This window comes from Sebastes umbrosus, chromosome 20, assembly GCF_015220745.1.
Source record: "Sebastes umbrosus isolate fSebUmb1 chromosome 20, fSebUmb1.pri, whole genome shotgun sequence".
NCBI lineage: Eukaryota > Metazoa > Chordata > Actinopteri > Perciformes > Sebastidae > Sebastes > Sebastes umbrosus.
In genome coordinates this window covers 17913752-17931533 of record NC_051288.1, presented here as the reverse complement: position 1 = coordinate 17931533, position 17782 = coordinate 17913752, and the positions used below count along the sequence as shown (strand labels likewise).

The window sequence follows — 17782 nt, the reverse complement described above, 5'->3', positions numbered from 1 at the left end:
AGCTGAATTGACCCGAGCAGACAGCTCGGAGGTCTGTTGAGAACATGCAGCGTCCAGTCATATCACACGTTCCTTTTCAGAGCGGCCCACAAATTGCACAATCAGACCTGTAGATGATTCTTAATTTCAGCCATTACTGCTCGCTTTCTTTGCTTTTGTGCCGCGCTTTCTTCTTGATTTATGAGAGAAATACCGAGAGACAGATTTCATGATAAAGATGATCATCATATATTTCAAAAAGCCAACAACAATAGCCAGTGGCAGTCAGAATGGATGTGATTCTGTGCTTCAGTAGCTGTTGAATTAATTATTTCTCATCTCTGAGCGTCATGAGGACTGTGGATGGAGATGAGTGATGGAGCGGGCCGCCGTCACACCCTGCTCTGTGTATCAGCATCTGTTATGGGGGGGAGGAAGAACCAACACAGGAACTCAGAGCGCAGCAAAATGTCAGCACCTAAGTGCAACCTCCAAATTAGATTAATAAAGCCTTTAAAAGCTCAGGAACATCACAGCGAATTGATGGTCGACAGTAAGCAATGTTGCCAAAATGTTCCCCCCTGAATATTATGAGGGATCAGACATAGGGCAGCAAATAAGGAATAACTTTCATCATCGTTTGGCATATAAAATGTCAGAAAATATTCATACTACTTCTAATGTCCTTGTTTTGTTTGACCAACAGCCCCAAACCCCAAAAATTTAAATTTACAACGGCAGCAAATTCTCACATTTGAGAAGCTGCAAACAGAATATTTGGCCATTTTTAATCGATTATCAATTTTTTTGTTGATTAATTTCCCATCAATCCCCATCAAACACTAATCAACAGATCTTTGGCGATGCAGAACAAACATATCACAGTATTTCATTTATGTTTACATAATCAAAACAATTCAATTAGACAAAATAAAATGCAGCTGAGTTCATCCAATTTGTTTTAATTTGATCTCATTTAGCCGAGAATTGAATCAGGCGGGAAATTATAGAGGTGTATTATTGTGAAATACATAATGTGGTAAGGGAACGAGAGCGTATGTATGTTGACATGTTATTTAAACAAGGATCAGACTGAGGGGGGGGTAAGCTCATTCATCTGAGGAGGGGCTTTCATGACCTCAAGGTGGCGGCTCACCTCCCCGTGCCTCTAACAGGAACTTAGAAACAATTTTAATCGCGTGAAAAAGTTTAAACTTTTATTCTAAAATCATTCTTTTCCTCCATTAGAGCCAAATTTTTTATTAAAACTACTCGACCTGTTCTTCATTCATGATAATTGTTCTGTTTTTGTTTGGCGGGCCGTCACTCAGACTCACTCCCAGTCCCAGAGTTGCCTCGGCTGAAGCCTCCCGCTAGGGGTCGTGACCTCTGGGTGCCAAACCCGCAGAGAGGAGTCTGCTTTATAGAGCCGGTTATCTGATCTGATAGAGGCTGCTCCCTCGTTACCGGAGTGTTAATGCGCACCGATGTCAAGATGAATACACTCAACTCCGGCAATGATCAATAAACGACCACAGAGCGGGACAAGCGTGTAACGCACCGACAAAGCCACTGTGGTCAAAGATTAGTATCACCGCTGCATAATGGGCACATTTGGAAATGTCCAAATAATGGATCTGACTTCTTGTCGTGACGATAAGTGCTTTTAGATACTTAACAGCACCTGAAAACTCTTTTCTTTCAAATAGTTAATATTTCTATTTAACATTAATTATTGATTATATTTTTTTTGCCAACTTTGAGCACAGAAAAAACACAAATACAGAAATCTCTTGTGAAATCACCACGAGAATTTGGGGGAAAAAATAGTGTTTTCATGTCTTAACATATTGTAGGAAAAGGACAACAAGTCCTCCAAATTAAAAGACAAAATACGCTGTTTGTAACTTTCCTTCAGAACAACATAGAAGCGTTTTCAGAAGATAAATCTTACAAAGTTTTGGTTAAGATTTTGTAAGATTTAGTGTTAGGGTTAGGGAAATAGTGTTGTTTGGGTTAAAATGAGAAATGACTACTAGGTTAAGGTTAGGCGACCTTCGTTGTCATGGTTGCAACAATAACCACATGGTTTAGATTGCAGTGAACGATTGTGGTCATGGTTGAAAGATACCAACGTTGACTGTTGGTAGGAAACGGAAACAGTTAACTCGTTTTGTTGACACTTTGCGGCTCTATATTAACATAACACTACTTCCTCCTTTGCTCCAGACGGACGAGAGTCATAATTTCAACAACCGCTAGAGGGCTTTGTCACTTGAACTGAAAACAAATGGCGTTTTTGATGCTATAGTTGTTCCTAAGGAGGACAGTCTCGAAAATGATTAAGGATGCATAAACCTGATTTATGATCGAGGAAGCTTAATTACGCGGCTACATAAACGCTCTAAATGTCACTAGAATCATCTTCATCACCAAAACGCGCGCATTGCTGATTTGTCAAGATGGGAGTCAGTAGCTGGGAGGGCAGATGGGACTGAGTGGGAGGAAGAGTATGTAGGTTGACCCAGGATGGTTTGTCTTGTGTGTGGGAAGTGTATTCCTCAGTGGTGAATGACAAATATGGTGGTGTGGGGGTATTGATCAGGTGTTGTGGCTCGGGCCGGCTGATGGAAAGTAATTAATGAGTCTATTTGCTTTGGTAGCAAAGAGAACAATTGAGTTTGATAAAGTGACAAGCAGCAGCTATAGTAGGTGAGGGCCTTCACTGAAAACATGCTGAATATTCACCTGAAGTTCAGATGAGCTGTTGTTTTTCTCTTGAAGCAGTTGTATTAACCTCTTAAAAGGAATAGTTCAACCTATTCACTGTCTTCCCAAGAGTCATATCTGTGCATTAACTGTGAAGCTACAGTCAGGTGTTAGTTTAGCATAAAGACCGGAAGCAGGGAGCACAGAGCCAGTGTCACTACAACTATTCTTTTACATTCTACTGCACCCACCACTGTCCATTTGAAAAAAACATACATTTAAGCCAGATGGCAAAGCTATTTTTTGAGATAACATGGTGGATTTTTAAATAGTTATGGATCAACACCTAAAAGTCACAAAATTTGGAGTTACATGGATTTCACTGGAGAGTGACATACTTTCATACAGTGTGGAAAATGTTTGTTTTTATCCCCCTTAAATATAAGGAGATGTAAAAGAAAATGTAGGGGTAAAATTAAGTGTTTCACAAGCTAAACGACATAACAGATGATACTGTGAGGTAAATGATTGTGATGCACTGATCCAACTTCTTGGGTCCAATACTGATACCTCAACTCAGGATATCTGCTGAGTACCGATCTGCTATCAGTTATCCGTTTTTCCCATATCTAAAATCCTCAGCCCAGTCACACTAAATGGCGTATGAATGACCCGATAATTCGCAAGGCATTTAGCGTGCAATAAGAACGTTGTTCTTGCTTTTGGCGTGTCATTTGTAAGCCATGTAGTCTGTACTGACTGCAGTGTGAACGAACGAATCAGCGTAAATATGCTACGCTCAGAGCTAGGGACGTAAAATACAAAGTGCAAAAGACTGTTTATGGCAGGCGGGAGGGGAGGTGGATGGGTCCAACGAACAGGAGACCGATGTTTTTTTGTAAGTTACAGTAGTGATGCAAATTACATTAATAACATTTGTGACATAATTTTTAGTGGCATTTGTGGCCTGTTTTTTAGTGCCATTTGTGATGTGTTTTCCGTACTTATGTAACGTTATTTTCGTTTCCATTGTACTTAGTTTACATACTTATTTTAAGCCAAATCATGATGTTTTTCCTAAACCTGACTAAGTGGTTTTGTTGCCTAAACCTAAGTGAGTGGTTTTGTTACGTAAACCTAACTGCAGACGTTACCATAGTTTTGTTGCATGGCGTACAAATGACACGCGATAAGCCTAAAATGTGTTCTCATGACACGGAGTGTCCTTACAATGTCAAACTATTTGAGATCGGGTTGGTTTACCTCACCTGTTTATCGAACCTTTACCCTTCTGTAAGGTACCATGAGGACAGGGATTACTGTGCCACTAAAAACTGATTCGGCAGCCCGCTACGACTGAATGAACTGATAGCAAAAGGCTTTCATTTTTATAATGACAGTGAAAAGGTAACAAAATCTAATACATCACAGTCAAAACCTGATCAACCTAATAAGATCAGTATCGGCACCGAGAACGATCCAACGGTGCATTGTTTGTAAATAATTCCTGTATTCATCTGCGTAGTGAAAATAGACAAGATATTGTTAGCAAACTCGTGATATATATTGCTTGACATTTTTGCAGCTATCAGCACAATTTCAGGTTACACACACTCGCACGTGCTCAGACACACTCACGCTCTGTTTTATAGCTCCTTCATGGGAGAGCCGGGTTCATCCTCTGGCCTCAGCCGGTGAAAAAAGGTCAAGCAGCAGAATAGAACGGCAATAACCCTCCCAAATGGTACTATCACGCAGACATGATTGATCAATTGAATTCCATGGCAGAGAAAAATGTGGGATTAAGTAGAGTATTATACGCACAATGAGTTGAGGCATGATGTTCATTTCAAGTTCATTTCAGCTCCCTCTTGCCACCAGATCAGGCAATCAATAGGGGCCTTGCATATCATATATCACCGCTCTCCCACTGAGGGGAGAACATAATCTGCCGCAAATTTAGAATGACAGATTTGTAAGGGAGCTGAAGCTTTCTGGGATCCAGGGAGGAGACCTACAGACACAGCCGCTGCAGCCAGGAGAAGGGGGGGGTAATGGAGGGAGGGAGGTATGGTAAGATGGTCTGTAAAGGCTTTAAAGCGTCCGCACACAAGTGACAACGGGAAAAGCTAAGGCATCCCTCTCCCAACAGTCGGGTAATCAGGTCAGGAGTCAGGAGAGAATTCCTGTGTTTGGAGAGCAGGATGATTGAACCAGACTGTACGATTTTATTCAAGCGTCTTGTCCTCCGCCGCCGTTTCCAAATGGAATCGCCACGCTCTCAGGGAATGAAAGCAGTATTGAATTGTGAAAGGGAAATTGTGCTTTAAAAGAAAACTGATTTCAGCGAGCACCAAGGGGGTTTTGGGGAGGAAAGAAGGAGGAAAATAATGGGCTAGCTGCTGCTTTCATTAGTATACATGCTTGCCACAACATATATATATATTTGCAAGTGATGGTAATCCATCAATTACCAGAGGGCTTTCAGATCATGATGGTGTTACTACTGTGTGCAGGGGGGAAAAAAAACCTGTGTGATGTAGCCAGTGGCTCACTACAGCCATTAAGGAGTGGGGAAAAACCTGCACTCCATCCCTTTCTGTCCTCCTCAGATCCCCCACAGAGGTGGTGCAGAAAACACATGAGGAGAATATAAAGTGCTTATAGCTTGAAGTAAAGGCCAGCTTCCCGGGGTCAGTGTCTCGACTGTTGCTCTCTCTTCTTGTAGATGGTTCAGATGGTTCTGGCCCACACAGTGATTCTCAGGGTAGTGTGGAGAGTTTACGGAAACACCTTAGGGCAGATGCCTTCACCCAGCAGCAGCTGGAAGCGCTGGACCGGGTCTTTGAACGCCCCTCGTACCCTGACGTCTTCCCCACATCGGAGCACGTCAAACCTGAACAGGTTAGTAGCGCTGCAACTCACTCACTCACTCACCCACTCACTTCTGCTCTTTCTTCACATTAGGGCTGCAACTAACCATTATTTTCATTGTCGATTAATCGATTAGTTGTTTGGTCTATAAAATGTCAGAAAGATGACGATTCCCAAAGCCGAAGTTGACGTCTTCAAATGTCTTGTTTTGTCTACAACTCAAAGATATTTTACCGTCATAGAGGGGTAAAGAAACCAGAAAAAAAAATCATATTTATAGGTAGTGTGTAGGATTTGGCGGCATCTAGTGGTGTGGTTGCAGATTGCAACCAACTGAGTACCCCTCCACTCACTCCTCCCATTGCAAGTGCAAAACTGTAATGCCTTTCGCCTCGCTCAGAGGCCGTCCTTACCATAATAACACTACTTTAGGAGCAACAGAAGTCAGACGGCAGATGGCAGTACCACGGTTTTGCACTCTGCGGCTCACGTTACCGCAGTTTCACAAACATGTCGGAGAACCACGGTGGCATTCAGGTAATGTAAAAACCCGAAAGGCTCTCTCGAAAGGTTTGTCCGTTCTGGTCTATTGTACAAACATGGCGGACACCATGATATCTCATTCTAAGCTAACGAAAACACATTGATTCTTAGTTTCAGGTGATTAAAATGAAAACATAGTTATGAATATTATATTCCATTTCTGCTAATAGATCCCCCAAAAGATTACACACTGTTCCTTTGAGAAACTGGAATCAGAAAATGATGACTTGATTTGTGGATTATTAAAATATTTGGCGATTAATTTAATAGTTGACAACTAATCGATTAATCGTTGCAGCTCTTCATCACATACAAGCAAATACACCCAAACTGTGCATGTGATGCTGATTCAAGCACAAAAGAAAACTCCACTTTTGTCACAAATATTCCCAACCCAGAAAGCTAATTAAACAAACGTCAGAGACGTCCAAGCACTGGATTACAACCAAGCATGTATAATGCTGGAGGGATCACCAGGAAAACTCCCACACATTATTGATTTTGTGATGAAAAACACATTCCTTGTATCCCCTATAATTGAGAATAACAGTAAGGCAACATGAAATTAATCAATACCTAGATTTTCTCCATTTTTGCTGTGTTATTCAACTCTTGCCTTTGTTGTTCATTTTTCCAATTCTGTGTCATACGTTGATGTTTAATGACTGACGCAGTCTCGATTGTAACATGTATTCATAAAATGTATGAACGCATGTATTCTTGCTCCATATTAAACCCACACTCGCCATCCATCCTCATTTCAAAAATTAAGAGGCATTTGGGGAGCAGCCACCCCCCCACGCCACAAACGACAGCCAGAAACCGCCGCTTATTAAAAGCTCTGGGCTTATTACAATGGATAACCTTTATTTACTTTCATTATACTATTAAACAACAAGAGACTATTAATTTCTCCCACCGAACTACAAGTCGGACCCATAAAGCAAAAGCAGTCGCCCTAATTGAGTTCATTTTAATTTCTCTCCAATCGGGGCGAATTACGCAGGTGATAAATCAGTGGGACAGGCCTCACCTCCAGAAGAGGGCCTAATTTGCAGCTAATTACAAAACTGATTTCTACTGGAAGATCAATACCAAAACGAATTGGAAATGACTTGCAATCACAAAGAGCGTCAGGGAGAGTATTAAAAGGCAGGGGGAAAAGGGTTAGACTAAAAAAGAGGGCAAGTAAGGGAGAAAAAAAGGAGGCCAGGATAGAAAAATCTGGTTTAATTTAATGCAATATTAATCAGAGCACTTTCCCTTTCATGGGTGCCTCACGTTTTTTTTTCTCTTTTTGGCCCTATTAGCCAGTGTCTGGGTTCTGTAGCGAGGCATTAAAAACCCATTCTGGAGATGCAAAACTCAATGGATTCACCCCTCCCACACTTCTGCTAGCCATTTGGTCATCCCTTTCAGACCCATCTTTTCAGTTTTTTCCCCCTTCTGCCCTTTATCTGCATGATAAAACGTCTGTTTGGCGTCTGAAGCCTCCGAGAATAGAGGAAAACATCCGACATTGTGCCAGTGAACAGTTGTAGCAGACAATTAGAGTTTATCGGTGATAGTGGCAGACAAGAGCGGGGTCACGGGCGTCCCCCTGTGGGAGCGCGGCCCACTGAGCCACTCAGGCTCACACTGGGCTTTTGGACAAACATTGTCAACACTCAGACTCCGGAAGTCTCATCTCATTAAAGAAAACTGCCAACATCTGCCACGAGTGTCTTTTAGTGGATTTACAAAAAGAAACATGACGATAGGAGACAAGCTGGGAAGAGATTATTTTTAGATTGAGTTAAATGTGTGGGTTTTTTATTAAAGGGTCAGTTCACCAAAATTACAAAAAAGACACATTTGGTTTTATTTACATCCAGACAGATTTAGCTGTGAATATTTTTTACTGGAACTACTTTCTACTCAGTAAACAGTCCGTATTAAAACAGATTTTAGTTGATTATCCAGGACATTGTTCTGGAAAGACACACTTTGTGGCACAAACTGGCCCTGGGTATCAAAAATCTGCTGGTCAGATTCATAGTTTTGTTTACTTATTTGTGAATCTGATTAAAATCATAATTTTGCAGATTTTAGACTATTTAGGGTTCAGCTGTGTTTAGAAAAAAAATCTAACATTTAAGTTTGACTTAATTTGTTAAAAGAAAAGAACAGTTCTGTAAATAAAGTGTAAGGTATAAATTATTTTAAAAGTGTTGCGTTGCTATTGGTACTCGGGTAACTCGGGTATCATATCGGCACCAGTATAGAACATTTTCAAATGTTTTTTTAATCAAAATTTTCAATGTTTTTTTGAAAAAAATAAAGGCAAACGCACTAATTCCAGTCACCACCGTTAAAGTGGGGTGGAGATGGAAGTTTCAGAAGTGGAAATTTCAAAACCGCTATTTTGATAATCGATTTATTCGATTTAGTAATTTTTTAAAGAAAAAAAAAAGTAAATTGTTCTGATTCCAGCCTCTTAAATGTGAATATTTTCTGGTTTCTTTACTCCTCTATAACAGTAAATTTAATATTTTTAAGTTGTGGACAAAACAAGACATTTGAGGACGTCATCTTGGGCTTTGGGAAACACTGACTGACATGTTCTACCATTTTCTGACACTTTATAGGCTAAACAACTAATCGATTAATCAAGAAAATAATCAGATTAATCAACAATGAAAATAGTTGTTAGTTGCAGTCCTAGCTGGCACCAGTTTAGAAAATGTTCAAACGATACACATTTTTTTTTAATAAAAAAATGTCAATGTTTTTTGAAAAAAATAAACTCACCAACGTTAAAGCGGGGTTGAGATGGAAGTTTCAGAGGTGGACATCTCAAAGCCTGAGCACATAAAATTATTTGCATCGCTAGACATGGCTAGCATTAAAAATGTGTTTTTTTGTGTGTGATTTGGGTGAACTAGTCCTTTAATACAACATCTGAATGCACACAAGAGGCGAAATAGCTAAATGGTAACAAAAAGTGCAGGTTGTACAAGTGATTCTATTCAGAGATAAGAGGTAATGAAATTTAAAGGTGGTTTAGACTCCAAATTAAAAGCAAAAAAGCAAGAAAAAAAAAAAAGGTGAATGGTGTCTCTGAAACAGGGCCACATGGTGAGCCTGTAACAAAGCAGAACTGCTTTCTCCCTTGGCTGATCAGGGCTAGGACTGCAGTCAAGCACAAAGGGCCAGCTGACGCCTTGGCTTTTCACTCATCTCAAAATCCCACTTCCTCTCAGACAATACCAAAATACATTCATGATATGCTTGAACTGCCACCCTGCAGCTTGAACACACACACACACACACACACACACACAATGCTCTCATACAAATTTATACTCGCACCAGGCTCTGTGTGGAGCGCTTAATGGAGGAGGAGAAGGGAGGATTTCCATCTTGGTATTGTTTGGTTGTGTAATGATTCAACTGTCCTTTTTCCCAGGCTAATGAGTACTCGCTCCCTGCCCTGAATTCCAGCCTGGACGAAGTCAAGCCCAGTTTATCCTCCAGCGTCAACCCAGACCTGGGCCCCAGCGTGTCGCAAAGCTACCCTGTAGGTAAGATCAAGTGCCGTACAGTATACGCCTTTACGCTGTCGAGCCACAGCTTCAGCTGAGGGGGTTTCAACCATGTAAAAAGAACGAAAACAACTAAAGAATGCTTGTGCAATTTGACGAAAAAATGTGAAAATAAAAGCAAACCAAAAAGTTAAGTGTGAAGGCTTTTTTAATACCATTTCACTCTGAGCTGAAAAGGTGGTACAACGATGCGATAAAAGCTTAGCAGCTGTCCTCCGTCTGCTGAGCAAGCAGGGTGATAAGAGAGATTGTGGGGTGGTGGTGGTGGTGGTGGTGGTGGGGGGGCTGTTCAGTCACCGCTGGACAAGGACCTTTGGGTGTCAGCACATCAGAACTATGACTGTGTATCAGAGCAAGGTCTCGCACAAAAAAAAAAAAAAAAGGCCACCATGCAGGACTGACTCGGCTGCTGCTGTGTTGCTCCTGTGATTTGTTCGCCGGGAGACAGTTTGTGTGTCTCAAAGCAACGAGTAATGTGCCTCGGTAAATACGCTCTGGCATTTCTGCCGCCTAACTCTAACACCATGATCATTTATTTCACCCTCCTCCTATCTCTCTCTCTTTCTCTTTCTCCCTCCTCCTCGTCGTCTCCTCTCCTTGTCACAGTTAATGACTGCCTGGCTAATTGAAATATTGTTTCGTTGTTGCCGTGTTATTACCAAGAAGAAGGTTAAGTTTACTGAAAGTTTACGATGACTGTCGGGGGGCCCTGAGATTAATATACAGAGCTTTTATTAAAATTCATATAATTATGCAGCAGCCATCAAAGGCAACGAGTTCTGCGTGGGGGAGGACAGGGTGATTGAAAATTGCTGCAGCCCCCCTCTCCCTTTCTCAAATGATAGCCAAGCAGCAGTCTTATGAGAAAAGAAAGGGCCCTTTTCTCATTAATATGTGGGAGGTAGATTTCCCCGGTAAGGCAGGCCTCCTGAGAAGAAAGGTGTGTGTTTGTCCTTTGTGCCCTGATGGCCCCCGTAGAATGCAGGCGGCTTTGTTTGCACCTGGGATACTTTAGATCTGCAGAGAGGGTCTCCTTACTGCTTTACAGGTGCAAAGAGACATGTAGAGGAAGAAAGATGGGATTGTATGCATACCCCTGTGTGTGTCTGTTAGGGGTGGGGAAAAAAAAAAATCGAGTCACCTATGTATTGCAATTTTGAAATAGTTTTTTTAACACCAGAATCGATGTATTTGCTTCATTTGAGTCTATGCAGAGGTAGAAGGAAGTTACAGCTTTTATTGTTGTAGTCTGATTAACGTGGCATCACATCCGTTCCGTATCCTTCAACCAAAACAAACCACAGCCGGCCGCCGCGAGCCGAAACAAAAAGTAGAAAACGGCGGAGGGTCGGCGTGGATAGGACCTGCACTCTCACATTTTAAATCCAACGTGGTAAACACTACACATAGAGTAGAGTATGGAAACACTTTTAGTTTCACACATCGCCAGGAAAAGCAGAGCTAGACATCATGGCTAAGGCTGCATGTTAACTCTGTCATGGACAGGAAACATTATTGTATTGGAGTAACGTGTGGTCAAGCCAGCCGGCACTCTGTGGTCAAATCAGCCAACGCTACAACTGTAGAGCACCCATATACTGACATTTATGTTAAATGCTTTCAAACGGCCCCGATGGAGCTGACCATGGATGTATAAAGAGAACAGAGCTTACGGGAGAGCTAGCGACGCACTAGGAGAAGTTAGAGGAAGTATACAAATGTCACTATGTCTGGTTTTCAAAATAAGGTGTTAACAAAGGGAACGGTATATACAAAATACACATATGGAAATAAGATTGATTGGATTATATTCACCAGAAGTATAAAACATTACATGTCCCCTATACATTAAAAAGAAAATACCCCTAATTTGTGAGGGAAATGTTTTTATTCTTTGATTTTCGGGTTGCTGGAAATTTGTTTTATAAATAATTCCTGACAATGACTGATATATTTGACTTCAGGACATCTTTGACTACATACTTGCTGAAAATCAAACATTGTTACTGTATTAATTTGGATATTTTTCTGAAGTAAAAGTCCCTAGAAGTGTGTGATTTAAAAAAACTTGAAATAAAATTGCAATATCGAATCGCAATACTTAAAAATACATATCGAATCGGCACCCAAGTAGTGTGATAGTATTGAATCGGGAGATAGGTGAATCGTCCCCGCCCTTGTGTCTGTGTGTGTCTGTCATGCTTTTGTGTTAAGTTTATTCCATGCCCTTTTTCTGGTGGCAGAGAAATAAAGCACGCAGAGGTCAAACTAATGGAACAAACTTCCACTTTGGTAATTAGTATTTGGTTAGTGGCTCCTCATGCTTGGTTTTCCCTCAGTGGCTGCCTGTGTGCATATTAGGTGATATTCAGGTGTGTGGTCTCTCTAATGGCTGAGCATTACAGTTTACTTGCCAGCGATAAGCCCACCAGAGGAATTTTAAGCCATGCAAAAAAAGTAGTAAATTATCTGCAGTATTTAGGCCGAGATCCAATTTCAAATTAATTGTGTCTTTACGGGGGAAAGAACTGGAGATTATGTTCATCCTTAAAATGTTTCCCAACACCAATTAAAAACGCCCGCAGTTATTGATCTTGTTGATTTTTATGTCCCAGAATTTGCATAATCTATTAAAAATGAATGATTCATGAAGTGCTCATTGCCAGAGAGATCGGGATTCTCAGTGAACTGAAAGACTTGAGAGATAGAAATCTTTTGTGTCCTCCGCTTATCCTATTAAGGCTCAAAAAGTACCTGCAAAGCGGGCTCAAATAAGAAAGGGATTTAAGGGCATTGTGCACATCATCGAAATTCAGAGCCACTTCCATTAAAACTGTTTTTTTCTTCTCTCTCTCCCTCTCCTCCACATTAACGCTGTATTACCTGCTAAATAGTCCCTCTTACCCCATAAAAACACCAAAGGGTTCCATGAATATGTGGATAGGACAATTGCATATTGTGAGGTAATTTCTATTGTTGATATGGGAAGTAATTTCTTTGATGAATTCCCTTTCGAGAGATGGATTTCATCTCAAAGTGCTTCTTCTTATTCTTCTTCATTCGAACTGCTTAAAATTCAAATAGTGTGAGCCGTGGGTGGAATTTGTGAATAGCGGGAGGAACTTTTTTGTGTATTTTTTGAGAAATAAATGGAGAGATGGCCTCGATACGGCCGATTGTCCACTATTTCTACAGAGGGTTTCTGTATTTCCTGAAATTAGTCACCTGTTTTCTTGATGGTGCTTCAGGCTGAAGAGCGGATTCCCTCGAGCACTCAGTGGGAGTTTTACACATCTCCACTCAGCATACTGAAGACTCTTTAAACATATTCCCTGCTGGGCCTGTTAATGGAGGCCTCTAAAGGCTTAAAGCCGCCGTGTCAATGACACTTCTCCTCCTCAAGCAGCTGTACACTCCTGTCAATTCTCTAAACAAAAAAAACATCCACACTTAACATTCAATTAAGGTGAGTGAGTGCTCTACACAGGAAGTAGCAGGACCCGCTGTTGTCCAGTGAGCAGCGAGCAAAGATCAGACGGCGAACCTGCCGTAAGTGATGTGTGGCCTTCATGACAAACCGCTCGCCCGTCTCCCCACAGGGGGAAACGCAGGCCCCCGAAATTAATGCTTATTTCGTCTTCACAAAAGCAAACTAACCTTTGAGCACACATTTGATAATGGATGACTTTCAGCCGGCGTTTGGGGAATTAAAGCAATTTGGCTCTCCAAACATTCTTTACTTAGTTGTAATTAATTAGGGTGCTGAGATTTTTTGGCTGGTGATAAATTGCCCCATTCTGCATATAGCCTAGAAAAACGGAGGTCAAAGATTTTTTGGTTGTTGTTGTAGCAAACATGAAGGTGTCCCTGTCATGCTAAATTTAATACTCTCGCAAGCAAAAGAGTCGCTCGCAAATGACTTTGTTCCAGTGCCAAATAAAGGGAAGGTCATCTCGCTTTTCTGTTTGCGTTTTAAGGAACTGAGTTGATGTTAATGTAAAAAAAACGCGCATAACAGTTTCTTGTCACGTTGTTGTGGAAAATCTTTGTCTTCTCACAAGTGTTGAAAAAATAGTTTAAACTGTATGATGTTTTCAGTCACTCAAATCAAGGGAATAACCAGTGCTACTGTCTGTCATTTGTTCTCAGTTTGTCAAATACCTGCACAAGCACAATCCTGTCTGTAAAAAATCAGATATCCGAGGCACACTAAAAGCAGGAAATACTGTATTCCCAGCTCAGCAGCGGCTGCTACAAGCCACTTCTCAAATTAAGACGGAAATCAACAGGCTTTTGTAACAGCAAACCAAAAAATCTTTGAATTGATTTTCGCAGGGGGAAAGAAAAAAAAAAAAGAGGGCCGAGGCAAAAAAATAAATAGCTTGATTTGCTGGCGTTCAATCTAAGGGGACTGTCAGAGGAAGCAGACAATATAAAGAAGCCCGTCTTTTAATGAGAATCTGGACACACATCTCTGTTGTAAAAACAACAAAGGCTAGGAAGCAGCTAATGAGGCTATCATTGGTGTACAGAGAGTTCTGCGAACTGGCGCCTCTCAGAAAAGAGGGCCTTAAAGGGGACATAAAGCAATAGTCACAGAGCTGCTGGCAGTCGCTGCCCACTGGATCCCGGAATACACAAAAACAGCATTATTATGATTATTATTATCAGTCAGCATGTGATGGGAAAAGACTGATATTTAACTGATTTCTTATTGGGTAAGAAAACATATTCTCCACATCTCCGCTTTCGTATATTTGCACATTAAAATAATAACTCCTGCTTTCACCAAAACACATGGTGATTTTCACTCGTCTGCTCCCAAAAACGAAGCAAAAGAAACACCAAATTGTGTGTTTTATTGTTGCTATTTAAGGTTAGAATGAAGATTGAAGTCCCCAATGTGGGTTAAGTTGAAAGTATTGATGCCCTGATCCGATACACTGGATCGGTATCAGGGCTAATATTGATCAGGAAGTGACCGACCCATATTAAGTACAGTTTCTTAGCCATTCTCTGATGTTATAAAATTGTAAAAATGCAATTTTATAAACCTTTTAGAACAATTTGCACAAAAATGAATGGAGTTTGGTGTATGGGAGTTTCAGAATCAGTATCTGAAGAGGAAAAAGCATCTCTAGTTGCAATAAAAGCAACTTTCTAGGTAAAAATAGCATTTCTTGGCATTGCAGTTTAGCAACGTTTTAAAGAGATTAAACTACACGTTTCGCTTAAGACTGAACAGTAAAGGCAGGGATCCGGCGCTCATTATGTATTTCATCTCTTTGAAGCAAGGTAATGAAGAGATAAGAGTATTTACTTTTATTAAACATGTACGACTGCTGTAGCTGCTGCAATAATAATGGAGCAAAGATTGGGTCAGTGTTTGCTGAGACAGTTAGACAATAGTTACCAATGTCTACACCCACACACAATGGCCTCACCCCCACTGGACCCCCCACCTACAGTACTCCCATGGCTCCCTTTGACTTATGTGCACTGGCTTGTGGCTAACTAATTCTTATTATAAATGAAAGGTCCGGCATGACCTCACTCTTCTCTGTAAAGCTCTTTAACGCCGCAGCCCTCCGGTCTCGCCGCTTTAACCAAAAGTCACATCTCAGCAGGCCGCATACAATACAGCCATCAGTGCTGAGATCTGCAAATAATAGAAAGCAGTAAGACTGAGTCGCTTCTCTATCGTACGATTCATGATCACAAATGAAAAAGTTCTCTTTTTTTGGCATGTGTTTTAAGTCGGAATCCACTTCAAAATATATTTCCCATATGTAGTTTCTGTAATATTGTGTAATATAGTGACTTTGAATAATTCTCTCTTTAGTTAAGCAAACTGACAAACTTGGAGCTGCTGCACAGCAAGCCAATAACAACTCCTAGGACTCAATGACCACAGTATGGTATATTTCTAATGCAGAGGTGGAAGCTCAGCATTAAAAAACACTTTTTGGGACAGCATTCCCAGTGGTGGAAGTAGTATTCAGATCATTTACTTAAGTAAAAGTAGCAATGAAAAACACATCATTACAAGTTCTGCATTAAACATTATATGTAAGAAGTTCTGCAGCAGTCTTAAGAGCAATATATATATTTTTTATTGATGTAAATGTAATCAGCATTTTAATGAAGTAGCATGTCAGAGTGGAGCTAATTTTAAATATTGTAAATGCTGTTTAGTAGTTTAATCTATAGGAATGCATCATATTCTACTAGCATATCATACAATATGTTTTGTATGTACAATCTTAATCTGCAACTGGTAACTAACGGTAAAATAGATTCAGTGGTGTAAACAGTGCAATATTTCAGAAATGTGTTTGAATCGAAGTAGTACATGAATGTACCTCAAAACTAGTACTGTACTTGAATAACTGCACTTCATTGGATATCTTAAACTAAAAGTGTCACATAACAACATCCTTGAAAACAAGTCCTGTTGCTGTAATTTGAGTATTTTTGCACGTGTTTGTAGATGATTTCATTGTCGTAGATTAGTGTAATAGCCACACAAGGCTTCCATTGCTCCTTCTTCCACCCCCACTTCCTCCTCCTCTTCTTCCTCCTCCTCCCTGGCAGGCCTGAGTCTCGTGGACCTCCAGGCCTGCCACCCTGCCTCTTCACCAGCCGTTTCACTCCCCGACCCCCCCCCCCCCTGCAGCCAGTATGCCAGCCTGTAGTAGCAGGTACTTCAACACCCAGAGGGCCCATTCGCTCACCCTCAATTAAACAAATAAGTTTCTCATGATATTGCTCATGTATGAATTGGATTTTTAAGTCAATATCTAAATTTGCCTGTGGTTTATGGTCTCATTAGCAATGCTAATTGGCAACAAGAGTCGATATTTGGACAGATAAATGTGTTTTGTACTTGGGAGGTGACATGTTTCAATAGAGTTGGATTCTCGGAATGAAGCATGAAATTCATTTTTAGATTATTTTTGCCGAATATTTTGTTCTATTACAGTACATATTATTTTTCTTCGCATAAACTGAAACCATTCAGTTGTGGTGCAACGTACAAAAACAAATAATTTGGGGTTTTCTCTACCAGGTATATAAATGCTAAATATTTCCTTTATATAACCGGGTACAAGTTAAATTTAAATGTCTTTTTCAAGAGACATTTGGCCAAGAACACTGCATAAAAACATTGTTACAACAATAAAAACAACATAAACAGACTAAGACAACTGTCATATTACAAAAGAGTACACACAACATTCAGTTAAGATGAATAAACCGGTATGATTTTGCAAAATTATCTAAAATATATTAGCATTCTCATTGACCATCCTGATCTGGTACTGATGAAAAATACTTTTCAAGTTTTCCTTTAGGTAGTCAAGGGTTAGTTTGTAAAGGCAGCAACATGGACAACAGTTTTCTTGTGGTGCTGCGGTGCATTTTGCCCACTAGTTCCTCATTAGAGCTCCAATGGGAGATGATTTTCCCTTTGAGTCCAAGTGGCCCTCACAGCTGACAATATAACTGGGGCCTCTCCTATACCCCAGCCCTTGTGCAGATTGGGGTTACGTGCCGTTTTGTCCCAACGTCCCCGTGGCCAGCGAGGACAACCCAACCGTCACTCTCAATTACAGAGCTGAATATCTGCAGCCGGACGGGTGACGCTCCGCAGAGGGGCCACCGAGCTCGGACTTTACAGCCATAGAGGAAGACAGAGGCTGCCATATTTAGACTTTGGTTTGAACTCTGTAATGAGGAGACATATTTATGTGACCCAGTATTCAGTTAGTTGGTTTGAAGCAGCAGCTGTTGTCTTGTTTTTGGTTCAACTGGTTGAGAGGCGGACTGATGCTTTCTGGTGTTCAGTAACCGGTTTAAATGACACTACGTTCTTTGAAACTATCTCTAACTACAGTGAGTTGTTGTGCTGACTGACTTGCGGTGGTGGTGATGAGTCATGATGTCCAGTAACATCCTGTTTTCGTGGTGAAATGGCTGTGTCATAAGTGCAGGAGCTGGTTTGCAGTTTGAAAGTGAACACTAAAAGCAGAGATAGAAACTCACACCTTTACTCAAGTACTATATTTAAGATAGTTGTACTTATTCTTCAT

General features: G+C 40.7%; 1 protein-coding gene and 1 long non-coding RNA gene across 6 annotated transcripts in view; one reads left to right on the top strand and one right to left on the bottom strand.

The window, feature by feature from the left end:
* LOC119479916 overlaps positions 1-17782 on the bottom strand; it is a 43730-nt gene that overhangs the window by 12534 nt on the left and 13414 nt on the right. The window lies entirely within an intron of this gene.
* The window catches only part of pax2b (paired box 2b), a 34949-nt gene that overhangs the window by 12207 nt on the left and 4960 nt on the right, over positions 1-17782 (top strand). For all 4 annotated transcript variants that reach the window (XM_037755908.1, XM_037755906.1, XM_037755907.1 and 1 more), the window contains 2 exons: positions 5417-5592; positions 9554-9668. In XM_037755908.1, coding sequence (XP_037611836.1) covers positions 5417-5592; positions 9554-9668 — 291 coding nt within the window. The remainder of the gene's footprint in view (positions 1-5416; positions 5593-9553; positions 9669-17782) is intronic.